General features: G+C 45.5%; 1 protein-coding gene across 2 annotated transcripts in view; it reads left to right on the top strand.

Moving 5' to 3' along the window:
• The window catches only part of UBR4 (ubiquitin protein ligase E3 component n-recognin 4), a 132,213-nt gene that overhangs the window by 10,230 nt on the left and 94,447 nt on the right, over window positions 1-27,536 (top strand). For both annotated transcript variants that reach the window (XM_065929934.1, XM_065929933.1), the window contains exons 6-27: window positions 718-820; window positions 933-1,074; window positions 1,228-1,352; window positions 4,681-4,805; window positions 5,407-5,466; window positions 5,561-5,751; window positions 9,280-9,379; window positions 9,508-9,645; window positions 10,307-10,424; window positions 11,219-11,406; window positions 12,595-12,754; window positions 12,873-12,958; window positions 18,672-18,841; window positions 20,099-20,381; window positions 21,020-21,155; window positions 22,065-22,144; window positions 22,642-22,770; window positions 23,534-23,716; window positions 23,852-23,974; window positions 24,068-24,297; window positions 25,764-25,885; window positions 26,876-26,973. In XM_065929934.1, coding sequence (XP_065786006.1) covers window positions 718-820; window positions 933-1,074; window positions 1,228-1,352; window positions 4,681-4,805; window positions 5,407-5,466; window positions 5,561-5,751; window positions 9,280-9,379; window positions 9,508-9,645; window positions 10,307-10,424; window positions 11,219-11,406; window positions 12,595-12,754; window positions 12,873-12,958; window positions 18,672-18,841; window positions 20,099-20,381; window positions 21,020-21,155; window positions 22,065-22,144; window positions 22,642-22,770; window positions 23,534-23,716; window positions 23,852-23,974; window positions 24,068-24,297; window positions 25,764-25,885; window positions 26,876-26,973 — 3,090 coding nt within the window. The remainder of the gene's footprint in view (window positions 1-717; window positions 821-932; window positions 1,075-1,227; window positions 1,353-4,680; window positions 4,806-5,406; window positions 5,467-5,560; window positions 5,752-9,279; window positions 9,380-9,507; window positions 9,646-10,306; window positions 10,425-11,218; window positions 11,407-12,594; window positions 12,755-12,872; window positions 12,959-18,671; window positions 18,842-20,098; window positions 20,382-21,019; window positions 21,156-22,064; window positions 22,145-22,641; window positions 22,771-23,533; window positions 23,717-23,851; window positions 23,975-24,067; window positions 24,298-25,763; window positions 25,886-26,875; window positions 26,974-27,536) is intronic.

Raw genomic sequence — 27,536 nt, 5'->3', positions numbered from 1 at the left:
ATGATGTACCTGCCAAGGGTGAAAAGAAAGTTGAAGAGTACTAACTGAAAATAAGTAGCATTCACCCCGATTCCTTCTGTCAGCAGTTATTACTATTTTTTTTTAATAATACAGTTATTTATATCTTTGACCATGCCAAATGGCATGTGGAGTCTTAGTCCCCTGACCAGGGATCAAACCCATGCCCCTTGCATTGGAAGCATGGAATCTTAATCACTGGACCACCAGGGAAGTCTCTAGTGATTACTATTTTGATGACTATTCTTCTGACAATTTCTCGGTGCAAGTAGACAAAGAACCCGTACTCCTACTGTGAAAGGCATCACTCTGTGCTAGTTACAGAATGTATTTAAAGCTATATACTCCACCACTACCCTGCCTCCCCCAGAAAAATAGCTTGTATTTTTCCCTATGTTAGAGAGGATTTCCCCCTCGTTAACTGGGGAGTCTGACAAGTATCCTCGGAGCAGCTGTAGTTTGTACAGTTGGTTCTGTTCTGAACTTGAGGACGACAATCAACAGGTGACAGTATCTTTTTGTTTTTTAATTTATTTTTTGGTCACATTCCGCATGGCATGTGGGATCTTAGTTCCCTGAATAGGGATTGAACTTGGGGCCCTTGCCTTGGGAACATGGAGTCTTAACCACTGGACCACCAGGTAAGTTCCAAGGTGCTAGTGTCTTCACAGGCCTTTTACATCCTTTGTTTCTCTTCAGGCGGAAGGAGAAAGTGATGAGCAGTCATCCACAGACCAAGCTTCTACTATCAAAACCAAGAATGTGTTCATAGCTCAGAATGTGGCTAGTCTTCAGGAACTTGGTAAGACTCTGTTGTCAAAAAGCTGGTTTCTCTGCTTTCAAAATTTCTTTAAGTGGAAAAGAACTAAGCAGAAGAAGCCTGTTTGTAAGGTTGAGCCTTTTCATTAATTCAGGCGGCTCAGAGAAGCTCCTGCGTGTGTGTTTGAACCTGCCCTATTTCCTGCGCTACATCAACCGGTTTCAAGATGCAGTGTTGGCCAATTCCTTCTTTATCATGCCTGCAACAGTAGCAGATGCCACTGCTGTTCGTAATGGGTAAGGTGCTCCAGGGTGCATGTGCTTTACATTTTAAAACTGTTCTGCAAAAGAGAAAAACTGTTTAGTTTTTATGGCCTGCCCGCTTTCCTTAACAGATTATAGAAGCAAGTGAGTCAGAGACACTTTTATTAATCTTCTGTTATGTTCCAGTTTTCATTCTCTGGTGATTGACGTAACCATGGCGTTGGACACCCTTTCTCTACCTGTGCTGGAACCTCTCAATCCTTCTCGTCTGCAGGATGTGACAGTCCTCAGCCTGAGTTGTTTGTATGCAGGTGAGCAGTTACATCTGATCATCTCCTCAGCCAAGCCCAGACTTTCTGGAAACCATGAGATCCTTCTGCGTACTCTCTCCCCCTTATTTGGTCCCTTCCCCCAAGGATCATCTAGCATCTCATCTAGATGGAATGAGGTCTCAGTAGGAGTTTTGTAAATTCCCTTATTGCTCAGCTGCCGCTGTTGTGTTACGTGGATGTTTGATTTCATGGTGTATGCACATGGAAGTGTCTGCTGTGTCAGAAGCACCATGCTCAGTGCTTTGGGGACATTGCGATGAGCAACCTGTGATCCTCGTGCTTTGGGGATGTTGCGATGAGCAACCTGTGATCCTTGCTCTCAAGGAGCCTATACCTGAGCAGTGGAGGACAGATTGGGCCACAGAGTGTGATCTAAAATAGGAGACGCTAAAGGCAGTAGAGATCATAGGATATTACGGGCATACAGAGAAGGGAGCCATGGCGCCCTGCTGTGGGAGCAGATTTGAGGAAGCCTTCTGGAACAGGTGGTATCTGTTTATATTGATAAATACAATGACTGTTTTTCTCCATGCTCCCACAAAATCCCCTCCCTTCCTGTTGATTATGCTGCCTTGGAAGTGGTGTTTAAACACCTGACAGCTGGTGTTTATGCTTTTTTAAGTTATTGTTATGGTGACTTTTTAACCCAAATCACTGATCCTTGGTTTTAAATACCATAGTCCTGGTATGTCTTGGGAGGCCTCACAATTTCCGATGTTTACTGGGTTCTGTGAGTGAGGGTTTGAACAGTCTTGGAAACCTGACCTTGGGAGCATGAAGAAATTGCTGAGGTTAATTATCTCCCTGCATTCTTTGAATGGCTTTATTATAAACACCTCTGTGTATATAGGCATGTAAAGATAACAGCACTTTCACTGGGGAAGGCCGTAGTCACAAAGTTGTCCTGTCGATGTATCTTGCAGGGCAGGTAGGATTTCAGCTCGGCTATCCCTCAGCCAGAGGCAAAAGCAGGACCAAAAGTATCCTGGTATTTGGGGAAGCATTTTGAGAGAGAGTGTGTGTGTGTGTGTGTGTGTGACTAGTGGGTGTTCTACAGCCGGAACGGCCTCCTCAAAGAGGACTTCAAAATGCAGTCTCAGTCATTTGGACCACATCCTGTAGACAGTAGAGGCCATTGCAGATTTTGAAGAGTGGTATGATCTGAGCTGCACTCTAGCAAGCACACTGGAGCAGTAGTCCACAGGATGTTTGCAGTGGGGAAACCTGGGAGGCTGGAAGATCTGCTGGGAGGAATTTTTGGGCGTTCGGGGAAGACACACGCAGGGCTGAGCGAGAGCAGAGCTGTGGGGGAGAGCACTAAGGCTGCCTGGGAGCAGGCGCTCTCTCCAAGCCCATTCCCTGTGTTCACTCGCAGTTCTCGGGCTTTGATTTTTGCATTTTTAAGTTTGGGATTCCTGAAGTTCAATTTTCAGGGAGTTTCTTGACTATCCTGTGCATCTCATTGTGCTTTGCTGATAAGAATTAAGAGTCCTTAAAAATTCTTAGTTGTTAAGGGAACTCCCTGATGGTCTAGTGGTTAAGACTCCGTGCTTTCACTGCCCGGGCGCTGGTTCAGTCCCTGGTTAGGGAACTAAGATTCCCACAGGCCTTGTGGGCGTGGTCAAAAAAAAGTTCTTCATTGTTTTAAAGAGCCCCCAGATTTGGTTTGTTACTGAAATTTGATCACTTGGGATTTGAAGTAAAGAAAGGGATTTGGCCTAGATGTTTTTGAGAAATAGTGTGAGATTATTTTTTTAATCATTGTAAAATTAAAAAAAAATATTTTTAAAGTAATAGATTTCATTTTTTAAAAACTTATTTATTTACTTTTGACTGTGCTGGGTCTCTGTGGCTCTGCATGCGTTTTCTCCGGTTGGTGTGAGTATGCTTCCCCTGGCGTCTCTCGTGGAGCACGGCTTAAGTAGTTGCGGCTCATGGGCTCAGTCGTTGCAGCTCCCGGGGTCTTAGAGAGCAGGCTCGGTAACCGTGGTGCGCGGGCTTAGTTGCTCTGCAGCATGTGGGATCTTCCGGGGCAGGGATTGAACCCAGGTCTCCAGCATTGGAAGGCGGATTCTTAACCACTGAGCTACCTGAGCTACCAGGGATGTCCTAGATTTCATTTTTAAAGCAGCTTTAGGTTTGCAGAAAAATGCAGCATCCCCAGAGTCTGCATCTGGAGCAGTACAGAGTTCTGTTCCCATGCACTCTCTCACCTCGTGTCCAGGTTTTCTTGTTAACATGTTGCATTAATAGGTCGCATTTGTTGTAATTGATGAACCATTACTGATACATAATTAACCAAAGTCTGTGATTCACTGCATTAGGGTTCCTTTTTCACATACAGTTCTGTGGTTTTTGACGATGATACAGAATCTTTTCACTGCCCTCCAGATCCCCGATGTTCCACCTGGTCCCCAACCCCAGCCCTAGAAACTGCTCATCTTTCACTGTCTCCATACTTCCCTTTTCCAGAAAGTCCTATTGTTAGAGTCATCGCCTTTTCAGACTGGCCTCTTCTGCTTGTGGGTGGGGCGGAGGGGGGGGAGCTTCAGGACCCCCCTGTTGGTACCAAACTCCATGAATGCTCAAGTCCCTTGTGTGAAATGGTGTAGTACAGTTGGCCTTAGCATCTGCAGACGGCCCATCCGCGGAGCCCACCAGCCGCATCTCCGGATGCAGGACCTGCAGATGTGGAGGGCTTGCTGTGTGCAGTTAAGCTTCCTCTCTGTCTTTCTGTGCCTTGGAAGCTGTTGTTTGTACTGTTGTTCACTCGCTAAGTTGTGTTTGACTCTTTGCGACCCCGTGGACTGCAGCACGCCAGGCTTCCCTGTCCTTCACTGTCTCTTGGAGTTTGCTCAGACTCTTGTCCATTGAGTCAGTGATGCCATTCCTTGTATGGATACACCACAGTTTGTTTATTGATTGGTTGATTATTGATTATTAGAGGACATCTTGGTTGTTTCCATTTGTCGACAGTTGTGACTAACAGCACCATGAGTGTTTGTGTACAGGTGTTTGTGTGGATGGACGATTTCCGCTCATTGGGTAAATGTATCTGCGAGTGTGCTTGTGGGGCAGCATGGTAACATGTTTTGCTGCTGTTCAGTCTCAGACGTGTCCGACTCTGCAGCCCCGTGGCCTGCAGCACGCCAGGCTTCCCTGTCCTGCGCTGTCTCCCGGAATTTGCTTAGTTTCCTGTCCGCTGAGCTGATCTCTGATGGGGTCTGAGTATCAGATGCGGGAATTGCTGTGGGTGGGTCATGTTTCTGTGTTTCAGCTTGGAGCGTGTGCCTCTTCTCTTTCTCAGGTGTGAGTGTGGCGACTTGCATGGCCATCCTGCACGTGGGTAGTGCCCAGCAAGTGCGGACAGGCTCCACGAGCTCCAAAGAGGAAGACTATGAGAGTGACGCTGCCACAATCGTCCAGAAATGTGTAAGCTCTGCCTCTGGGGCTGGGCAGCCCTGAGCGTTCAGTTGAGGGAGTATGGCGGCCTCCGCTTTGCTCCTCATTAGAGGGAGGGGTGTGGAGTGCTCTCCATGCCCCTCCGCCTCGGGTGGTCGGCCTGACACGTCGGCCTCTCGCTTGTCATCCGGCAGTTTGGGTAGCTTGCAGGACACACTGCAGCTTGTAGTGGCGGTGGGCCTTGTGGGAGACGAGTCGTTCAACGAGCAGGTGTGTAGGAGGGCTCACTGTACTGTCTCAGTGCACTTCAGGGGAGGCAGACGCCAGGGACGAGGGTTTCTGAAGTGGTAAGTGGACTGGATGAACAAGTGTGATAGAAAGTGATCTGACGTGATCCTGGTATGTTGCTTTAGATGGGGTGGAGGGGACGCTTTTGAGAAGGTGTTGAGAGCCGAATAAAAAGAAGAGTCAGCGTCACATGAGGATCAAGGAAAGTATGATGATAAGCCGCCATTGGAAGTGGCTTGAGGATATTGAAGTCTTCAAGCTAAATTGTTTTGGGTAGGACTTAGCGTTTATAATGAACTATGTCACCTTGCTCAGATTTTTGCGTATGTTTACTTTTGAACAGCTTGAAATCTATGACATGATTGGACAAGCAATCAGCAGTTCCCGCCGGGCTGGCGGTGAGGTGAGCCGTCTCTGCCTCCTGTTTTGCCTGTCGTCTCAGACGTGTGGCCTGGAGAATCTGTTTGTATATTTACGTCTCGTTCCTTTTTCAACAGCACTATCAGAACTTCCAGTTGCTGGGGGCCTGGTGTTTGTTAAACAGCCTTTTCCTTATACTGAACCTCAGTCCTGCTGCCTTGGCTGATAAGGGGAAGGAGAAAGATCCACTGGCTGCTCTCCGAGTCAGAGACATCCTTTCTCGTACCAAAGAGGGAGTGGGCTCTCCGAAGCTGGGCCCTGGGAAAGGGTATGTGTCCATCTGATGCCACTCCTGTTGCGTTTTCCTGCCATTTTCTACTGATGGGGAGCTGGCGTAACTCCTTTCATCTCCATAGCAATAGGAAAGTTTGCCTCCATCCAGTTGATTTGAACAACGAAGATGATGATTGTAGTTCACTGTCTCTATATCATAGCTGTGTGATTTTGGGTAAATCGCTCATTCTTTCCAATCTTGTTTCCTTTTCTGTAAGAGGGAGAAAATACCTGTGTAATACACATTTTTGGACTTCTGCGAGGTTCAAATTAGGGAAGAAAGGTGCTTCTATTTTGTAAAATGGGCTCGTTTGACTTGGAATTGGTTACGCACTTGCACGTTGAACCTGTAACATGAGGATTCTGTCTGGCCTCATGGCTTATTACTTCCTGAAACATTTGCTGCTGTTTTGATGAAGTCTGGACAGAAACCCTTGCTTGCCAGGAATAAGTTAGAGAGATGATTTCTGTGTTGTTGAGGTTTTATTTTTGAAGCCCCGGCTTATTTCTGGATTTCATTTATTTTTTTCAGCCCTTTCCAGGTACCGCTAAGCTCTATCCAGGCATTGAGACACTGATCAAAGCAATCTCCTTGACTTTATAGAGTCTGTTTTTTTTTTTTTTAATTAAATAACATTGTTTATCTGAGGCTGTCTGGGTCTCCGCCGCTCTGGTGTGCAGGCTTCTTGTTGCCGTGGCTTCTCTTGTTGCCGAGCACAGGCTCAGGAGTTGTGAATGGGCTTAGTTGCCCTCCGGCATGTGGGATCTTCCTGAATCAGGGGTCAAACCCATGTCTCCTGCACTGGCAGGCAGATTCTTTACCACTGAACCACCAGGGAAGCCCTAGAGTTTATTTTTTAACTGGAACAACAGTGAACAAATAGTCGTTTTATAACAAACAGTAGATTTATAATTATCATGTATGAGTGGTGTGAAGAAAAATAAGCCAGAACAAGGAGTTAGGGACTGGCAGGGCCTGTTATTTTAGTTAGCATATTCGGGAAAGGGCTCTAAAAACAAGATGTAGAGTGAAGTGACAGATGACCCTCAAAAATATTTGAGGTAGAATTGTTCAGGTCTCGAGGTGGAAGTATGATTGGCATTTTTAAGGATCGGCAAGGTCAGTGTGTCTAGAGCAGAGAAATTGAGGAGGAGAGCGGTAGAAAATCCAGTCAGAGAGGTAGCCAGGGCCAGATCACCTTGGGCCAGGTGTAAGCTGTAGGTATCAGAGGGTTTGCAAGAGTGGAGTGATAAGATCTGAATTGTTAGTGACTGAGAACCCAGCTGCCCTGCGGGGAGTAGACTGGATGTGGGTTTGTAAGGTAAGAGAGAGCGAGAACAGGTGGGAGGCTCACACCTTCCTCTGAGCAAGTGAGCTGGGGCAGGGGGTTTGGAGTCTGGTGGTGCTGGGAAAGGCGGGGAGAATGAGTCATGTTGGGAAATGATAGGATTTGCTGGTGGCTTGAATGTTGAGTGTTAAAAATATGTCAGAAGTTTCTGGCATGAGCATCTGGAATTGTGTAATTTACTGAGAGAGGGCACACCAGTTTAGGAATAGATTGAATGAGAGGAAGGGGAAGAAATGAAGAGTTTCATCTGGGCCATGCTGCTTTTTGAGAGGACTGGTAGGCTGGCTGTGAGATGCTGAGTAGGCGCTTAGGTATGTGAGTCTTGAGTTCAAGGAGGAAGTCGAATTCTGAACCTTAGCAAATCATTCACTCCCTTGTCTGTCCCAGGCTCTGTATGAGTTCTGGAATGCTGCAGTGGACAAACAAAATAGGCGTTCTGAAGAGAGAAGTTGATATTCATGCAAATATATGTCAGATTGTGTCTAGGGAGTAATATAATAAGGGCATTTGACCTGGCTAGAGAAATCAAGGCAGGCTTCCCCGAGGAAGTGTACTGAGCTGAAATCTGAAATAGGCATTGAGATAGTAGGCAGTAGACACCAGGCGAAGTAGGGAGGTAAGCATGTTCCAGAGAGAACAACGGTTTGTGATTTTTGAGTGTCTGTTGTTACACTTGGCATCGTAAAGGGAGTAGAATGCCAGTAGGTGTATCCTTTGAAGTTTAAGAAACATTTAAAAGGTAGTTGTAGTTTCCTGAGATTTAAAAGGAATGTGCATACATTGCGTAGGTAGCAAGTCATAAAGAAACAAAAAAAAAAATCATCAAAAATTCTACCACCCAAGTTGGTAAACATTCTTCCAGACATTTTTCTGTGTACATATGTTAAACAGGTATATTTAAGAAAATAGGATCACTGTTACTACATATTGTAGACGTTTTCAGTGACACAATTGTAGATTCTGTGTTTTTCATGACAGATGGTATTCCACTGTATCAATGTACCGATTTACTTTTTGAACACTTAGGTTGTTCCAAATTTCTTGTTTTGACAAAGTGTACTTTGATAATCCTTCTAAAACAAATCTCTGTGAACTTGTTTAGTTATCCCCTTGGGGTCAGTCTCTAGAAGTATAATTGTTCGGACAAAGAGCACGCGTAGGTGATGAGAAATGTTTGGCTAGGCTCTCTGCCGTGCGCCCCCGGCTGCCTGTATGGTGGAGTTGCCCCTTGCCGGCCCTCCCTGGCAGTGGATGTCTTTCGTCTCCCTGCGCCGATCTCAGAGGGGAGCGGTGTTCCCGCAGTGCTGTCACGTGTATCGTGTTGGGTGCTGCTGTGATTGTGGTCATTTTCACTCTGCCTGTATCATTTGCTCCAGCTTTCCTCGGTGTTTGTCCGTCCTTCTCACTGATGTGTGGGAGCTCTTTGTATATTAGGTATACTGACTCTGTGTCATGTGGTCATTTGGACAGAAAGAGAAAGTTCTCCTCGGATTTAATGTACACCTTTGTTTTTATTCTCTGCCTGTCTGGATATTTTGTAAAAGTTGCTAGTTTTTAGCCTTTCCTTCTCAAAAGAATGACTTTTTAAAAAATATTTATTTACGTGTTTATTTTTGGCTGTGCTGGATCTTCGTGGCTGCGTGGACTTCCTCCGGCTGTGGCAGCCAGGGGCTCCTCATTGGGCGGCGTCTCTTGTTGCAGAGCTTGGGCGCTCGGGCACAGGCCCACTAGTTGGGGCACACGCTCAGTTGCCCCTTGGCATAGGGGATCTTCCTGGACCAGGGGTCTAACCCGTGTCCCCTGCATTGGCTGGTGGATTCTTATCCACTGTACCACCAGAGAAGTCCCCAAAAGAATGACTTTTAAATGTCAGTTTTCACATGACCCAGTAGCTTTGAATTGACAGTTTAAATTGCAGTGTTTTATGGATTTGGAAGAGTTTCTTCTAGTCCAGGAGTTCTTAGCCTGAAGCCTGAGGATCCCTAGGTAGTCTGTAGGTAGGCTTCAGGGAGTGTGAACTTCTGAAATTATATGCAAATTCTATGTTTTTGCAATTTTTTCACCCCCTGGGGAAAGGTCAGTAGATTCCTAAAGGGCCTCAAAATGGCACAATCCATGACTGTAATTTGTTGTGAGTTATCTTAAAGTTTGTGTTTCCCTTTTGCTTTGTGTAGGCATCAGGGCTTTGGGGTACTCTCGGTAATACTGGCAAACCATGCCGTCAAGCTGTTGACGTCTCTCTTCCAAGACTTGCAAGTGGAGGCTCTGCACAAGGTGAGGGCTTGTCCTCAGAATCAGCACAGTGGCTGCTGGCTCCTCTTCCGTCTTAAGTTCGCTCGAGCCATCAGATCAGGTGCTTACTTCCTGTTGAGACCTAACTTTAACTCTCTTTTTACCTTCAGGGTTGGGAAGCAGATGGTCCCCCTGCAGTCCTGAGCATCATGGCCCAGAGTACCTCCATACAGAGGATTCAGCGGCTGATTGACTCTGTCCCACTGACGAACCTGCTGTTGACACTACTCTCAACTTCCTACAGAAAGGTGGGTGGGGTCATGCCATTGATAATCTGTAAGGTCTTCTTATATATCCTTCTTAAATAAGACAGAGTGTATGCCTTAATCTTTATAAACTCGTTTGTGGTAATGGTTTTGAAGATGAGAAAAGCTCTTACTGGTTCCAGACATTTGAATTAGTAATTGATTATCAGCATTGTGATACAGGTGGGCACTTGGCAACTTGTGACAATTGGCACATGAAGCAAAATGTAGAGGACACTGGAAACATTGTCTTTTCAGTTCTTGCCCAGGGTTCTGGTTTTAGGTGCTTTTATAGTCGTGGTCCCCAGACTTTTTGTCACCAGGGTCCAGTTTTGTGGAAGACAGTTTTTCCACAGATCAGGGATGGTATTGAGGGTGGGGTGGGGTGGTAGTTTTGGGATGATTCAATTGCGTTACACTTACTGTGCATTTTATTTCTAATTACGTCACCTCCATCTCAGATCATCAGGGTTTAGATCCTGGAGGCTGGGGACGCCTGTTTTATAGGATAAAGCTATGAGAGTCCTGAAGGGAGCTATTAGGAGAAATGCTTCTTGGATTTAGAAAAAAGAGACACAGAGAAGACTATTGATGTGGTGACAGGGCCGAAGTGGGATGGCGTCATTTCGGGGTCACTGACTGCAGAAGCCTCGCTGTTTCCCAGGCATGTGTCCTGCAGCGTCAGAGGAAGGGCTCCGTGAGCAGCGACGCCAGTGCCTCCACTGACTCAAACACCTACTACGAGGACGATTTCAGCAGCACGGAGGAGGATAGCAGCCAAGGTAGACACCCTGCTCCTCCCGGGGCAAACCCCAGAGCGCAGGGCGCGTCCCGGGGGCTTCCTGCTCACCGTCTGCCTTCACCTGCCCCGCGTGGGGCTTGACCGCGTGTGCCCTTAAAGGTGACCTGGTGCTCGAGAGTGACTGGAGCGGTTGAAGACTGAGTGATTGAAGCCACCATCAGCAAAGCTCAGATTGCTCTCCTTTCTCTTCCTGCACAATCAGGATACTTCTCACTTGTTTTTGTTTCTTTCTCCACCAGCTCATGTGGTAAACTCCCTCCTGCTTACTCCTTCCTAGTAGCAGGTTATTAGTAACTAGTAATTAGACCAGGTTACTAGTAACATTCCCTCCTGACTTGGTTTGGAGAGAGAGTAAATAAAATAAGCATATCAAATTCTTTCTATTCAGGTTTATGGGAATAATGTATATAGTATTGCAAAAAGTGAGATTCTTATCTGGAGGCTTAGAATTGATAGACAAGTAAGTTTGCACTTGAGAACATTTGGCTTGTTGCCAGTAAAATACAGTGAAGTGATTTCTCTTCCTTCCTGGGGTTCTTTTAAATAAAATATTGGTCTTGTTGAGGTATAATTTATGCACAGTAAAGCACTTCACATACATGCCATATAGGTTTGTATGAGTTTTGGCAAGTTTATGCCACTCTGTATCCTCCTCCATAATTTAGATACCTTGTATTCTTTTTGACTCAGGCACTCTTACAAGGCAGGTGTACGGAAACAATTTAAAGGTGTGTAACTTTTGTTACTTTTGTTACCTTTTCTGTCTCCTGTTAGATGATGACAGTGAACCAATCTTGGGGCAGTGGTTTGAAGAGACCATCTCCCCCAGTAAAGAGAAGGTGGCTCCTCCGCCTCCTCCCCCGTCCCCTCCCCTGGAGAGCTCCCCTCGAGTCAAGAGCCCCAGTAAGCAGGCTCCTGGCGAGAAGGGCAACATTTTGGCCAGTCGGAAAGATCCTGAGTTGGTAAGAGTGGATTTCTGAGTGGGGAAGGAGAAATGGGGAGAAGGCGTGTGAAAAGCAGATCATTGGAATAAAACCATTTTGTATGTTGAATCATTAATTTTCTAAAATTAGTTTATTTTAATTGCAGGGTAATTGCTTTACAATATTGTGATGGTTTTTGCCATTCATCGGCATGAATCGTTAATGTTTAAAGATGTTTTTACTTAGGGCTTAAGTATATTGATTATGTTTCATTAAATAACTCTTGTACTCTTGATGGTGTTTCTCTGATTGAGGGTCAGTAACAGCATTTAGAGTTAGATAGAAGTGACTTGAATCCTGCTCCTACTGCACTTCCTGACTCTCTAACTTCAGGGAAGAAGCTGAATTTCTCCTAGCCTGTTTTGTCTCCTGTAGTATGGGAGTGACTGCCTCCTCTGAGAGTGCTGTGAGGTTAACGGGCCCGGCCCCTACGTCCAGCGTGTCATAACTGATTGCTGGCTGTCTGTTCAGCCAGTGTTTATGGGTGCCACACTGGGTGTCATCCCCTCTTCCAAAGCTTTACCAGTAAACAGGTCAAATACAGTCTTGGCTTTTATGGCTTAGTGTAGTCAGGGAAGTGAATCTAAAGCAGTTACATGGTAATTCAGCTTGGTTCAGTTCACTCTGGTTAGATTCTTAACTCTTCTTTTGGTCACTGCTCTGCAGCTTATGGTGTCTCAGTTCCCCGACCAGGGGTGGAGCCCAGGCCCTCGGCACTCAAAGTGTGCAGTCCTCACCGCTGGACCGTCAGGGAATTCCCCAACTTAATTTTAATAGAGAAGTGAAGAGCCGGGCATTCCCAAGTGTATAGTGATAATACAGGCCTAAGAATTGAATATGTCAGTAGTACCTTAGAGCTGGACAAATATAGGGCCTTAGCGGAGTGAAAGCGATTGAGTCAGTCTGTTTGCAAATTCCCCATCTTCGGACAGCAGCACTCCGTGAGGTCTGTTGTGTTAAGTTGGAACACCATTTTTTAAATTGGTTCAATCACATGGGAAAGGCTGTCGTAATTAAACTCAGTCATATTGTCAATGATTTAAAATCTGAGTCTTTGAGTCATTCTGTGTATTACATGAGATCTGTGGGCATAGTTTACTTTGTATTTAGGGTTTGTAGGAGGTCTGGGCTCACAAACCTGGTATGACCTTTATGTGTTCTTTTTAGTTCTTAGGCCTGGCTTCCAACATTTTGAACTTCATCACCTCTTCCATGCTGAACTCCCGGAACAATTTTATCCGAAACTATCTGAGTGTGTCTCTTTCAGAGCACCATATGGCCACATTGGCCAGCATCATTAAGGAGGTGGACAAGGATGGGCTCAAGGGTCAGTAGACAGGATATGTGCCTGTCGGATATTTTTCTTGCAGCAGTTGGCTGCTGGCAGGGTGGTGCCCTGCCTCAAGTAGGTGCTTGGGTAATTGGTTTCCCCGTGTATGTTCAAGGTGCCTCAGATGAAGAGTTTGCGGCCGCCCTCTATCACTTCAACCACTGCCTGGTAACCTCGGACCTCCAGTCGCCTAACCTGCAGGTGTGTGTGCACGGCCCGCTGGGGCCAGGGGCCCTCTGCGTCTGCTGTCAGTGTTTCTGTGGCTGAGGAGCCGTTTGTCCTGGGACCCCACCCCTGGAGAGAGTGCTGAGAGAGTACACTAGCATGGCCCTCTGGCTTAATCAGCAGCACTTCAGGAACAGGTGTCTGTTATTCCCAGCCCACGCAGTAGGCTTAAAGAGAAGGAAGAGCTACAAAACCCACTCCTGATGACTATCCTGGTGTAACAGTAAATAGGCAAGAAGACGTTTTATTAAAAAATAATAAACGGCCAAGAAATGTAGGAAATGTTAAGCGTCATTAGTAATCTGAGAAATAAAAATTAAAATGCTTGTCTTAAAAGAATCAGTCAGGTTATAGGAGGTGGATGTTCTTTTAGTTCTTAGGCCTGGCTTCCAACATTTTGAACTTTATCACCTCTTCTGTGCTGAACTGTCGGCACAATTTTGTCTGAAACTGTCTAAGTGTATCCCTTTCAGAGCACTGTATGGCCATATTGGCCAGTATCATCAAGGAGGTGAACAAGGATGGACTTAAGGGTCCATGATGTGCTCCCATAGACAACCCACCACCGAAATAAAGTCTAGGATCTTGATTGTGGACTTCTAAACCTTGTAGCTTTCTTGACTCACTGAAGTAGCTGATACCTGGAATCCTGAATCTTAAATTCCTCATTTCATTAGTTTCATCTATGTATGTGCTTTTGCATTCAAGGAATATTTTAAAATTTAAAATTATTTGATTGCTTTTAGCAATGACATCATGTTCTGTTCAATTTTGTAGGCATTTTTCACTTAACATTATTTGGTGCTTATTATCAGAATTCATCTCTACTGCTGCTCATTTCTGTAGTTTTTGTTTGACTGCTGTATGTATTTCTTTGTGTTTGTGACTGTACCAGTTTATTCGCGTCCCTTCTCCTCCTCCAACTGATGAACATTTGGGTTGTGTCAGTCAGATATCATTGTTATTCCAGGTGTTGGATGATCTCTCTTTTTAAATGGGTTGATTGATTTTGGCTGCACTGACTTGCCAAGTGGGGCTGCTCGTTGCCATCGCTTGGGCTTGGTTGCTCTGCAGCGTGTGGGGCCTTCCTGGGCCATGGGTTGCAGCCACGCCCCCTGCATGGGCAGGAGGGTCCCTGACCCTGGGCCGCCGTGGGTCCTGCTCTGCTTTCGTGCATGTCCCCCGTGTCCCTGTCACAAGTGAGTCTCCTGGGAATAGAAGTTGACGTAGGATCGACAGGTTATAGCGTCTCTGACCTTGAGCGGATGATGCCGAAGTGCTCTCTGTTGTAGCACCAAGGTTTGCTGTCATAGGAGTGTGCCAGAGATACGGGGATTCACATTCTCTCCCAAGATTTGGCAATGTCAGATCCTGATAATAATTTTATTAACATAGTTAAAGTTAGTATTTCTCAGTCTTCAGTGTGCATAAGGATTCCTGGGGAATCTGCTAAAAATTCAGATTCTTAGTTATTGTGACCCTCCCCCCCCAATATTCACCCCCAGCCCTCCCCAACCAACCCCAGTAGAATTTAATTTGGTAGATCTCCAATAATTAGCTCTAAGATTGTTAATGAAAATATTTTTGTTACTATTAAGATTATTTCAGTGGTTTCTCAGAATCAAAACACAATTCAAGGACTTGTACTTGCCCCCAAAGGGGCAAAATCCAGGAACCTATTTCCTGAAGTTAAAAAATTGAATCTCACAGGGAATCCCCGGTGGTCCAGTGGTTAGGACTCCGAGCTTGCCCTGCAGGGGGCATGGGTTCCCTGGTCAGAGAACTAAGATGCCGCATGGTGTAGCAAAAAAAAAAAAAATTCTCACAATCCCAAGCTATTTGAGAAATCCTGAAGCGTTTCTTTTTTTTGTTGTTTAAAAAGGTAATTATAAAAGCTCTTTATGCTTACCTACTGGTACATGGGAAAATTTTTTTTTTAGCAGGAAAGAGACTATATCAACAAATAGAGTAGAAAAGCTATTGACCTGTCTAAGGTGAAAAGCAGAAAATGCTTCAGTTATGATATTGCCTGCAATAACTTCTCAAGAGTGAAGGGTCAGGGTTTCCTGCAAAAATTATCAGCTCCTTGCCCAGATCTGAGTTTATCAAGAGAGGTTTCAAAGGTCAGAGACTTGCACTTTTCTTGGCTAAACTTGTCTAAATAATGGGGAAGAAATATTTTTCTTTAGAGAATAAGGAGATTCTTAAGACTCCTGTGATGATATTGCTCTCTTAGCATTTTAAAAATAATTGCAGACCTTGTGTGGATGTGCAGCTGGGCTGCCCACAGCTGCCCATAGCTGCTGACACTGGAGCGGAAGCCTCAGACCTCTGTTTTTCATTCCATCTCCAGGTGTGGAACTGTAAACTGTTTCCCCATATTTCACTGCTTTGAAGGGTAGTCATTGTAATCTGTCTGCTGTTGAGTCCCCCTACCTTGGATATTATTTCTTTGGAGTAATGTGCAAAGCTGTCTTACCCAAGATGCCTGATTTAAGTTGCCAGATACACAGTGTCTTGTAAGGGATGTTAATAAAAGGTATTGTTACTGTTATTGTTTAATACTGTTTTTTAATATTGCATGTTAAATTATCATAACTGAATAATACTGTTACTATGGTGATCTAGGTTCATTTATAAGTATACACTGAACGTTATCTATGTTTCAGGTACTGTTACAGGAACTGAAGAAATAAAGATGATTTGAGTTAGTGTGGCTTCATGAGAAAGGGGAGATAGGGTGGATAAAGGACCTAGTTTAGAGATCATGGGAAATAATTTGAATGAGGTGAAGACAAGGAGAGTTTAGGAATCTAAGGTACTGCCCAAATTTAAAACCCAAATGAGACCAGCACGATGCTCTTGTCTTAATAGAAATAGGGAAATCAGAGAGAGGGTTGGTTTGGGGGTAAAAGCAGTGATGTTGAGGACTCAGTGGCTCGTTCTTCTGGGTTTAAGTCGACTCAGATTGTATTTACTCATGTGTCACTTATTTTTTCAGATTTCTATTAAACATTTTTTTGTTGAAGTGTAGTTGATTTACAGTGTTATGTTAATTACTGCTGTATAGCAAAGTGATTCAGTTCTTCGTATACATTCATTTTTAGTATATTTTTTCCATTATAGTTTGTCATAGGATATTGAGTGTAGTTTCCTGTTCTGTAAAGAAGGACCTTGTCTGTCCATCCTATATATGAAAGCTTGCATCTGCTAACCCCAGCCTCCCACTCCACCCCTCCTCTAGCCCTCTCTGCCTTGGCAACCACCAGCCTGTCTTCTGTGCCCATGATTCTGTTTCTGCTTCGTAGACAGGTTCTTTTTTGTCATTTTGGATTCTACGTGAAAGTGGTATCCTAGGGTGTTGGTTCCTCTTTCTGACGTGCCTCACTGGGTATGATCATCTCTAGTTGCATCCATGTTGCTGCAGGTGGCCTTCTTCCGTCCTTCCTGGGGCTGAGTAGCGCCCCACTGTGGATGCGCACTGCCCCTCTTTGAGCTGTCTGTTGGTGCGCGCTCAGCTTGCTTCCGTGCCTTGCTGTTGTGAGCAGTACTGCTGTGAACCTAGGGGTGCATATATCTTTTTGAATTATATTTTGTCTGGGTATATGTCCAGGAGTGGGATTGCTGGATCATAATTCTACGTTTAGTTTCTTGGGAAATCTCCATACTGTTTCCCACAGTGACTGCACTATCTTATATGCTCATGGGTCACGCACTTAGTCAGTTACTCAGAATGATCCTTTGGGTCCCTCAGGTACAGGAGGCACGATTTGCCATTTTCTGTTTTTAAAAATGAGTCAATGTCAGGTCTCCAATATGACTTTTAGGTCCTTGCAGTAGGCTAGCCTTGGAGTTGTTTGCAGTCAAGGAAAGTGAATAGGTGAAGGTGAAGCTCTCCTTTACCAAAGGAGTAAGCTGAAGACAGTTAGCAGAGGCATTGTCTATGTGATTGTATTTTTTCCTTTATCAGTATATTAAATTCTGTAGCCCTTTCAATCAAATGAGAAAAACTGTATTATCAGTGTTTTAAATTTGAATAAAATAGTCACCATTACTGCTTTTGAGGAAAAAAAAAAAAACTACACCTCTTTAAATAGTGAAATTTTGAGGTGCCAGAGGGATGAAGATGTCTTGGAAAATAGTTGGAAATGTGAGTCCGAAATGTAGGAGTTAAAACATCAAGACTGATGCTACAGTTTTGGGCATTGCCCACCGAGAGGCCGCTGTTGCAGTGATGAGATTCACGGAGATAGGTCGGGGACAGCAGGAGCGATGAAGGCTGGGGCTAGCCTCGGGAGTGCCGGCGCGGAGGGGCAGCGGGGAACCTGCTCGGAGGGCGTCCAGGGGTGCGTTGGGCCGGGCTTCGGCCTGTTGTGACTCAGGCTTGCTCCTTAGGAAGTCAGAGTGCGAGGGGTGAGGAGGTTCCTGAGGAGTGTTGGCTCGTTTGTTGCGGCTCTGAGGCCTAGGCCATCTGACAGACAAGCTCACTTAGAGGTGGTGAACAGCAGAGAGCAGATGGCAGCTGTGATCCTCTCGCCGAATTCCTGCTTCCTTTTGTTGCAGTCCACATAGAGGCATGGCTTTACAGTTGTTAGCAGCATCGATGTGTCCCCCGGCTTCTGCCTTTTCAGACTTCATGGTTTTATGTCTGTGGTGACGTAACGTATAGAGTGTGTCTTTATGTTTACTTGTCTTTGTGGTTGCCACCATGATGACTGCATGTGCCTTGATTTGATTTGATTTTTTATTACCAGTAGTGCTCCAGTTAAGACTTTTGCAATAGATCAGACATGTTTGTTTATTTTTTGATTTGTTTTCTTGAGTCAGGAATGGGGAAGTTAGTCATTATGCCTCTGCTGAGTATAATGATTAAGAATGTGGGTTTTAGAGAGACACTTGGCTTGTCCCTTGGTGATCTTGTGGCCCTGGTCATGATCCTGAGCCAGCCTGAGCTCTGCCCCTCATCGGCGCAGCGGAGCACACCCCGCCTGACGTTACAGCTCAGCGTTGAGTGTCATGGTCTCCATACAGCTCTCACCCCGAGCAACCCCCAAATACATCGGCGCTGCGCTCGACATCCATGACTTTTTGAACATTTTCGAGGAATAGGGTCCTCTCGGATGGTTTTTACAAGAGTGTAATTTGGCTTGGCAGACTCCAGAACTTACCCTCTGTCCTGAGGTACCCATGCTGTGTGTTTCCTGAGGCCAAATGAGAAAGCAGGGTTTCGTCTGGTTTTTCCGTTGGCATCCTGCTCAGCTTGTGTGTGTGTTTGAGGAGATAAATAGCAGCTTAGATGACTGAACTGAAAGTAAAGCTCGTTTAAAAGACGTGCTGCAACTGGAGGCAGAGACAACGGCCCTGATCAATTCTAGATGCCGTGACATCTCGGAGGCGAGATTCTCTGCTAATGCTGTTAATACAAGTGGTTGGCCCTCTCAGTTGCGGCAGCTCCCCTTTTGGAGCGTTATTTGTGGTCCATAACAGACTGGAAGACAAAACTTGGCTATCACAGCTGAAGTTTCTCTCAAAGACACAGTGTCCGTCGAGACTGACCCCGATTCTGCCGTCTCCAGGCACGTGTCCTTTCTGGGGACCTGATTTCTGGCAGCAGTTAACCGCTGTTGTCACAGCGCGCGCAGTACCCCTCCCGGCCCGCCCTGACGGCCTCTTGTGTCTTCCATGCTAGAGCGCACTGCTGCAGCAGCTGGGAGTCGCCCCTGGCTCTGAGGGCCCGTGGCCCTTGTATGTTCACCCTCAAAGCCTCTCTCTGCTCTCGCGTCTCCTGCTCATCTGGCAACACAGAGCCAGCGCCCAGGGTGACCCTGACGTCCCTGAGTGCCTCAAAGTCTGGGACAGGTAAGGTAACTCCCACAGAAGCCCCAAGGAGAAGGCTGCCTTTTAAAACTTGTTTGACTGATTTGTAGTTCCTCTGTGGCCCTGAGATGGTAGTCTGATGATAGGCCTAAAGTGGCAAGGGTGGAGGAGTGTGTCTCTGATGGGGGGATTTGGGAGGAGCTGGGGGGCTGTTTAAAAAACAGATGTACATAAACTAGGGTCTGAAAACAGAATCTTCCTTTAGCACATGGAGGATTTGATTGCAATTATCAGAGGGAACCTGAATCCGGAACATAACCAATTTTATCCTGACCTGTTTTTTTTGAAAGGGAACAGGGAAGCCAACTCTGTCTTCGGTTATTTTGCTTTCGACACAAAACCACTTAGAGTGACTTGCAGTCTTTTTTGGACAACTTTTAAAGAATATTTTTACTTGGGGGAAGCTCAGATTAATCATCTAAATCCTCTTTAGATGGACCTATATTTGCCATTTTTGTTTACATGGTTGGGAGTCTTCAAAGCAGTTAGTTTTCCTAAAAGGCTTTGTTTTCCTCTTTCCCATTCCATGATCAAATAGCTCTGCTGATGGATTTGAGAAATTATAAACCCCCTTGAATGCCAGACGTGCACTGTATATTTCCTGGTGGAATTTTGCGAAGGTGGAGGATGGGGGTGGTGGTGAGGGAAACCCTTATTAATTAAAACACAAATCTTTTCCCTGATAGCCAGAGGCCATGGAAATAGTTGACTACATTCATTCTTTTTTTGCATGAAAGGTTTTCTCACAAATTCTCTAAATAGTGTAAATTTTGTATTGCTTTTTAGTGCATTGAGTTATTTTCAGCTATTACCATGTTGTGATTTTTAACCTGTAGTATGAATTCTCAAAATGAGACACTGTAGAGTCAGATTATAGAGAAAAAGTAATTGAATTGTTTCTATCTACCCAGATTTATTAATTAAAGAAAAAAACCCACTTTTTAGAGAACTTGTAGTTCTTTTTCATTGTCAGAAATGGCAGCGTGGGAGTTAACACTGCTGTGGCCACAGTTAATGTTGCTGAAGGGCTGTTGAAAATGCTTTTGTGGCCAAATCTAGCTTTTTTGTAGCCAAGATTTAATTTTTATCTTCTCATTACATATAGCTTCTTGTCTTCCTTAATGTGCTCTCCTCATGCCTGGGTTTAAGAAATCTGCCTTTTCTGGCACTGCACACTGTTAACTCTTGGGGGATGCTCTGACTTTCCCTCCAGACATGTTCTCCTCTCCTCTGTGGTAGGTTTTTGTCGACCATGAAGCAGAATGCCCTGCAAGGGGTGGTGCCTGCTGAGACGGAAGATTTGAATGTGGAACACTTGCAGCTGCTGCTCCTCATCTTTCACAACTTCTCTGAGAAAGGCCGGCGGGACATCCTGACGCTGTTTGTGCAGATCATCCAGGAGCTGAGTGCCAGCATGGATGCCCAGATGCGCTCTGTGCCTCTCATCCTGGCTCGCCTGCTTTTGATCTTTGATTATCTGCTTCATCAGTACTCCAAAGCCCCCGTGTATCTGTTTGAGCAGGTACAGAGGAACACATTCTTTTTTACTTTACAGCTGTTCCTGAGAACATTGTTATTCTCAAATTACCATGTCCCAAACCAAAGTGACCTCTTCACTTGAGGTTTCAGGTGTCCGTTGTGGTGTGTTTAAGTGCCCTTAGGGAGATCCCGGGACTTTGTCTCTGTGCCCACACTTTATGTTTAGCCGAAGCGATCCATTTGAATTTATTTCATTTGATGTGTTTGCTGAAGTTGTATCATAGGTTCTGTTCACAGGTGTCCTTTGAACTGCCCTACTTCACGTGTGTCGCGCACAGTGCTGTGAGCGTCAGGCCTCAGTTAGTTTACTAGTGGTTGAACGATGGTTGAGCAGTACATTTTATGGATTGGTAAATGGCTTTGTTCCAGGGAACCAGAATGAGAATGGGAGGGCCATTTAAGGATTATTGCAGTCAGAGTTTCTGACAGTGCTTCATTATATACTGTTCCCTTTATACACTGGCAAAAAGATGCTTCCTAAAAGAAGTCACAGAAAAGTCTAAAATTTTATTTTGGTTAAGTTTCCCAGACTTTGCTGTATCAATCTGATATCATGCCTGGAGTGAGAAGCAGAATGGTGACTGTGTCTCTTTCTTAATTTGAATCTTTGTGTTTTAAAAGGTGCAGCATAACCTGCTCAGTCCTCCTTTTGGGTGGGCAAGTGGATCCCAGGACAGCAGCAGCCGCCGGACGACCACCCCTCTCTATCATGGGTTCAAAGAAGTAGAAGAAAACTGGTCTAAGCATTTTTCATCAGGTCAGAAAGAAGACTGTCGATAAGAAACTTCCTCATTCTCACGGGAGGGGTGGAATTTGGAGCTTGGGGCATCCTTGAGAACCTTCGATCATTGGTGTAGTCTCAGATACCCATGGATTCAAAACTCTTGGCGGAAACAGACCCTCACATATCCCATGTTTATTTAAAAGGAAAAAAATCTGAGATGTGCGGAGTTGGAATCCTCTGGCCCTAGGGTGCAGTATATACATTCTTACCACTCGGTGATTGAATTTAAATTTCTCTTAGGGACGTGGTTCTCACCGAGAGGCTGATTTCTTGGGTCATGGTCTTCAGACAGTGGGAGCGGTGGTATTCTCCCCAGGGTTTCTCATATCGCATTGGTCCATACTCTTGATAAGGTGCCTCCTGTGTGCATTGCGTGTATTTGCTTTCATCTGAGGATTGTTAAATATAAAGTGTATTTGGTGGACATGTTCATCAAGCCCTCATGTGAGTTTATTATCATTGAGATCTCTTAGTAGTTGGTCCCCTTGATGTGGGGGAGACAGCATTTAAGACTGCCAGAATCGTGATACAGTTTTGTTGATTCACGTGATGATCATAGAACAGAAGTTAACTCCTGGAACAGAAGTTGTCAACTGGGGGTGATTGTGCTCCGCACCCCGACAGGGACCCCGGGGCTGTGTCCGGAGACACATGTGGTTGTCACAGCTGGGAGGCCGCTGCTGGCCATCGGGGGACGGGAGCCGGGATGGTGCTCGGCATTGTGTCGTGCAGAGGGCAGTTCCCTCAGCAGAGTCACCTGGCCCAGAGTGTCAGTGGGTCGTGCCGAGCTTGGGAAACTGTGATCCAGATTGTCTTCTTACGTTTCAAACTTGTTTTACTTGAGAGTGGACCCGTTCTTTCAGTAAGCACATTGCTTTTCAGATGCCGTCCCGCAACCCAGATTCTACTGTGTCCTGTCCCCAGAAGCCTCAGAGGATGATTTGAACCGACTTGATTCTGTGGTACCTGGAATTTAAAAATCCCATTTTGCATGTAGGTTAGGTGGTCTCCACCAAAATCAGGCTATCAAGAGGAAAAGGAATGATGTAACTTTCTAAGGAGTGAATTTAGTCTGTGTTGGAATTTGAGTTTATTCTAAAAGGAAAATGTTATTTTGAGATTTATTTTCTGGGCTGCAATTTGCTGGTAGGGGATGTCCTTCCTAGCAATTGACACCTCTGACAGATTATTTCTAAAGACTGTCTGTGTTAGCTTTTTCACAGGCAGCTATTTAAATGTACAAAATAGTTGTTTCACTCTAATGCCTGCACTTGTGTGCTCACAATATAATCCATAAGCTGAGTTGGTCCATGAGGGGGATCTTGCTGCAGTGAGACACTAATAACTATTTGGAATGAGCTGTTTTGTCAATCCTGAGGTTAAGTGGTAGTATATGGGTAGTAGGAAAAGATATTTCACAAAATAAGAGAAAACGATTGTCTGTTTTTCTTGATATTAGGCCTGCGATGTCCTCTTCTCCAAGCTCGTCAAGTATGATGAGCTGTACGCTGCACTGACGTCCCTGCTGGCAGCTGGGTCCCAGCTTGACACAGTCAGGAGGAAGGAAAACAAGAATGTAACAGCCCTGGTGAGACCCTGGCAACCTGGGCTAGTTATGAAGAGTTGGGCATGTGTCTGGTTATTGGGGAGCAGTCTACCAGGAGTTTCCTTCTGGGATCTAGTCGGCTTTTTTGACCCTTCCTTTTGGTTAACACTGAGAGGAGTGTGACTTTGAGAGGAAGGGTCCCCTCAGTTCTTCTCTCCTGATGTATCTCTGAGTGCTGGTTGACGTGTGACACTGGAAGCCACACACCTGAGCTGTTTCTGCGGCCCCGTGAGTGTGTCTCGTACCTGTAGAATTCGTAGCAGCAGTAAGGCCACAGAAAGGGCCTGCTGACTGCAGGCCTGCTGAAGGCAGTGTCTTGCTCTCTTTCAGTCACTTGGTAAATTACTGGGGAGCCAGGGACTCAGAATTGCTTTCTTGGCCTGTGAAGTGTACAGAATGTGGGACAGATTTTATATGTATATAAAAGGTGTGTTTTTACCATTTTCTGCTTTGAGTGTGTATTCTCTGGGAAGACCCAGTGAGCTGACTTTAAGAGCCAAATCTCAGTTGAAAATTGGGACTGCACCCTGTTCTGCTTTAAAAATTGTATTGATATTTGGATCAGTTTTTATTGTTAGGAAGATCTTGAAAGTGAAAGAAAGTGAAGTTGTTTATCATGTCCACATCTTTGCAACCCCATGGACTGTAGCCTGCCAGGCTCTTCCGTCCATGGGATCTCCATGGGAGATTTTGAGGCAGTACCAAAAGCTCCTGCCTCTGAGACTGCTGTTTTTGCTTCTTGTAGGAAGCCTGTGCCCTTCAATATTACTTCCTGATACTGTGGAGGATCCTGGGCATTTTGCCACCATCGAAAACTTACATGAACCAGTTGGCCATGAACTCGCCAGAGATGAGTGAGTGTGACATCCTGCACACCCTGCGGTGGTCGTCCCGCCTCCGGATCAGCTCCTATGTCAGCTGGATAAAGGTACTGCTGAGCCTGCTGCTGCGGGGCAGTCAGCCAGCAGGCTCTAATTCGGGAAACTTTTAAATTTAAGGCTGAGGGAAGCCTTAGACCCTGCCTATTTTGCTCTCCTGAACACTTTTCTCTTGCTGTAAATAGGACCACCTTATCAAACAGGGAATGAAGGCTGAACATGCTGGTTCTCTCCTAGAACTGGCATCCAGCAAGTGCAGCTCCGTGAAATATGACGTTGACATTGTAGAGGAGTACTTTGCCCGACAGGTATGTGAGTTCGGGGTCCTCAGTGACAGAACTTGGCTTATGCTGCAGGGTTTTTTTGCCACAACTAACTAAGATCTTGGGTATCTTTTAAAGATCTCGTCCTTCTGTAGCATCGACTGTACCACCATCTTGCAGCTGCATGAAATTCCCAGCCTGCAGTCCATCTACACCCTGGACGCTGCTGTCTCCAAGGTCCAGGTCTCCCTGGACGAGCACTTCTCCAAGATGGCCGCTGAGACCGACCCGCAGAAGTCCGCTGAGGTCACCAAGAACCTGCTCCCCGCCACGCTGCAGCTCATTGACACCTACGCCTCCTTCACCAGGTGGGGCCGGCCGCCTGCCCAGAGACGTTGGAGATGGGGACTGTAAATGCTTGGGTGGTTTACTTTCCTGTTTAAATATTTTCTAGCGCTTTTCTTGTAGGATGCAAGGAGAGGTAATGCAGATTTTCCAGACACTATCTTTTCTCTTACTCACTGAGGTGAAGCTGTTTAAACTTCACGGTACATAGGTAGAGAAGACGTTTTCTTACTTACTCATCTGTTTGGCTGGGTCGGGTCTTAGTTGTAGCCCTTGGGGTCATCCTTATGTCACAGGGGTCTTCTCTTGCACCATGCGGGCTCCGGAGCCCACGGGCTCAGTACTGGCAGCGTGCGGGCTCCAGAGCCCACGGGCTCGCTGCCGGCAGCGTGCGGGCTCTCTGGTTGTGGTCGGAGCTTAGTTGCCCTTTGCCACGTGGGGTCTCAGTTCCCCGACTGGGGAGCAAACCCTCGTCTCTTGCCTTGCAGGGCAGATTCTTAACCACTAGACCACCGGGGACTTTGAAATCCTGAGAAAAACCTTTTTTTAATGAGTTAGTATTTTGAAACCCAGTCCTTTTTATAATAAACATTGCAAATTGCACACCCTGTAGACTTCCTTTATTTTGCATAGTGTTAAAATATTTTAGAATTCATTTTCAGTCTATAAAAAGTGGGAGTTTATTCACCATTAACAAGATGTCTGGCTTTTCTTCCATCGGAAGAACTGGCAAAACTGCGCCTGTCTTCCCATGCGACAGCAAACCGCTGCTAAGGACTGACTGCTTCTCCTTGGCTATTCTCACCTGGCCCCTTTACGCTCACTTATTACTTTTTCTGGTCCCTGTAGGATTTCACTCTTCACTTCCTATTTTATGGGACGTTGTTGCTGAAAGGGACTTGGATCATTGTAAAACTTAGCATGTCTTTTAGTGTGAATGCCTTGCAGTAGACAGAGGACTGTTGCTTGAGGCAAAATTTTTGGATGGATATGAGCAATAAACTTGAGTAACAAGGATGAATGCTTGCTATGTGCTGCTCACTTTTTTAGGTGCTGGGGGTACAGCATTAGCCAAGCTGATGAGTCACCACCCTTTGAGAGTGTCTGGGTTCTAATCTGGCCTGTCGCTGATAATGCTCGTTCCTGGGCAGAGAAGTTTGGGAAGTGTTTTTTTTTTTTTTAAAGAAAAAATAATACTTCTCAGAGCCTGTGATACATACAATGCCAGTCTTCTGAGGCCAGGACAAGTAGGGTAGATAATGTCCTGGAATTGAGTTTTGTGAGCATTTCCAAGGATGGCATATTCTTTGGGAAGTAATTACCCATTGGCATTCTTAGGAGACCCAAAGGGGCAGGCACTTTCAGCCACATTTATGGGCTTAGGAAACTGAGCTACAGGTTTTCCCATTTGCCTAGGGTTTTTTTTTTCCTAACCAGAATGTCACTAGGTTCCTGCAGCTTTGACATAGCTCCCTCTTTTCTCCTCCAGAGCCTATTTGCTACAGAACTTTAATGAGGAGGGATCCACTGAGAAGCCTTCCCAGGAGAAGTTGCTCGGCTTTGCTGCTGTCTTGGCTATTGGCTCCAGTAGGTGCAAGGCGAACACTCTGGGTGAGTGAATGTGCTTTGGATAAGATGGCTAATGCTGGTATGGCTAGTAGTGCCGTTTCCCTCCTTTTCTACCTTTACTACGTTTACCATTTATTGGGGTCTTCCTGTGTGTCACGCATTGACATAGGTTTATCTGTTTTGATCTTTGCAATAATCCTATGAGGTAAGTTTTATTATCATCCCCCATTACTCACTAGGAAACTGAGACCTAGGTTATTTCCCCATGTCCTACATTCTGCAAGTGGCAGAGCTGGAATCCAAGCTAAGATCAGTTGGTTCCAAGGCATTAAGCTCTTTGGCTGTTGGCAAAGATCTTTGTTCTCCTTTCCATTTATAGAGGCTAGGAAGACTATCGAGGTACTGCTTCGTACTTGGGAAAACTTCTTCCTTGTGTTAGGAACGGTCTGGTAGAAATTTGGGATGGGAAATCAGAAGGACTTGAGCAGGATTGGAGTTAAGTGCAATAGTTACCCTTTAAAGTGTACAGGCATTTGTATATTCCTGCATTTCAAGGTTTAAGTACCCTTTTAATGTTCAGATAGTCTCACTTTTAGAAATTTAATTTCATTACTTTATTGACTACTGTTCTTAATGTGCATTAATGTTCCCTGCCCTCAAGATCCATGTTAAGGAGAATAGATGGAAATGCTCCCTGTTCATAGAGGGTCTAGACCTTGAATAGTGACTTGCAGTGACTTGCTGTCACTTTGCATCTTGTGTTCAGTCGTCGTCTTTACTCACAAGCTTAGAAAGTGAATGTGGTGGGGAGTGAAAATCTTACAATTGAGATTGCTCGTTGTTAAGCAGTTAGCAACTTCTTGGACAGAGTGCTGCTGTTTAAATATACTTCTAAGCTACCCTAGTAACTATTTTGACAACCTGGGCTCTGGTGTGTCTCTCTCTGCATTTGGGGTTGGCTTTTACAGTGCTGTGTGCCGTTGTCTCTCTCTCTCTCTTGTGATGACTCCTTGGCCTCTCTGTCGCCTCCAGGCCCAGCGCTGGTTCAGAATCTGCCGTCACCAGTTCAGACGGTGTGTGAGTCCTGGAACAGCATCAGCACCAACGAGTTTCCCAACGTCGGGTCCTGGGTGAGTGTCCGTATGCCCGGGGCGCGTGCTTCCGCTCTCCTCTTCTTACTCTTGAGGCTTAAACTGGCTCCCAAGAGACCTTAACACGCTGCAGGAGTATCTGCTGTGGCTGCACCCGTAGTCAAGTCCTTGGATCGCCCAAATGTAACTCAGGATCATTTTGCTAAGAATAAGAAGTATGTTACTGTGTTATAGGAGGAACACTATATTACAGTGGACTCTGGAGCAATGCAGGGTTGTAAACGGTGTACGTCCATTAATACGCTGTTGTTTTCACTAAGTCTGGGCTGCAGGACTAAATGATCTGTGGTCGGTTGAATCCACGGATGTGGACCTGCATGTGTGGTGGGCTGACTGTAATGTCATACATGGATTTTCGACCACATGGATGGTTAGCACCCCAGCCCCTGTGGTACTCGAGGGTCAACTGCTAGGACCCTAAGGTTCTCTATCTATTAAATACTGGGAGGTGAAGATCAAGGATATCAAATGCAAACTGCCTAGCACAGTTTCTGGCACATGAATTGTCAGTAAACGTTAACTGTTTCCTTTCCCTTCTAGGT

Source organism: Muntiacus reevesi, chromosome 3, assembly GCF_963930625.1.
Source record: "Muntiacus reevesi chromosome 3, mMunRee1.1, whole genome shotgun sequence".
Taxonomy (NCBI): Eukaryota; Metazoa; Chordata; class Mammalia; order Artiodactyla; family Cervidae; genus Muntiacus; species Muntiacus reevesi.
This window is presented reverse-complemented; position numbering and strand designations above follow the sequence as displayed.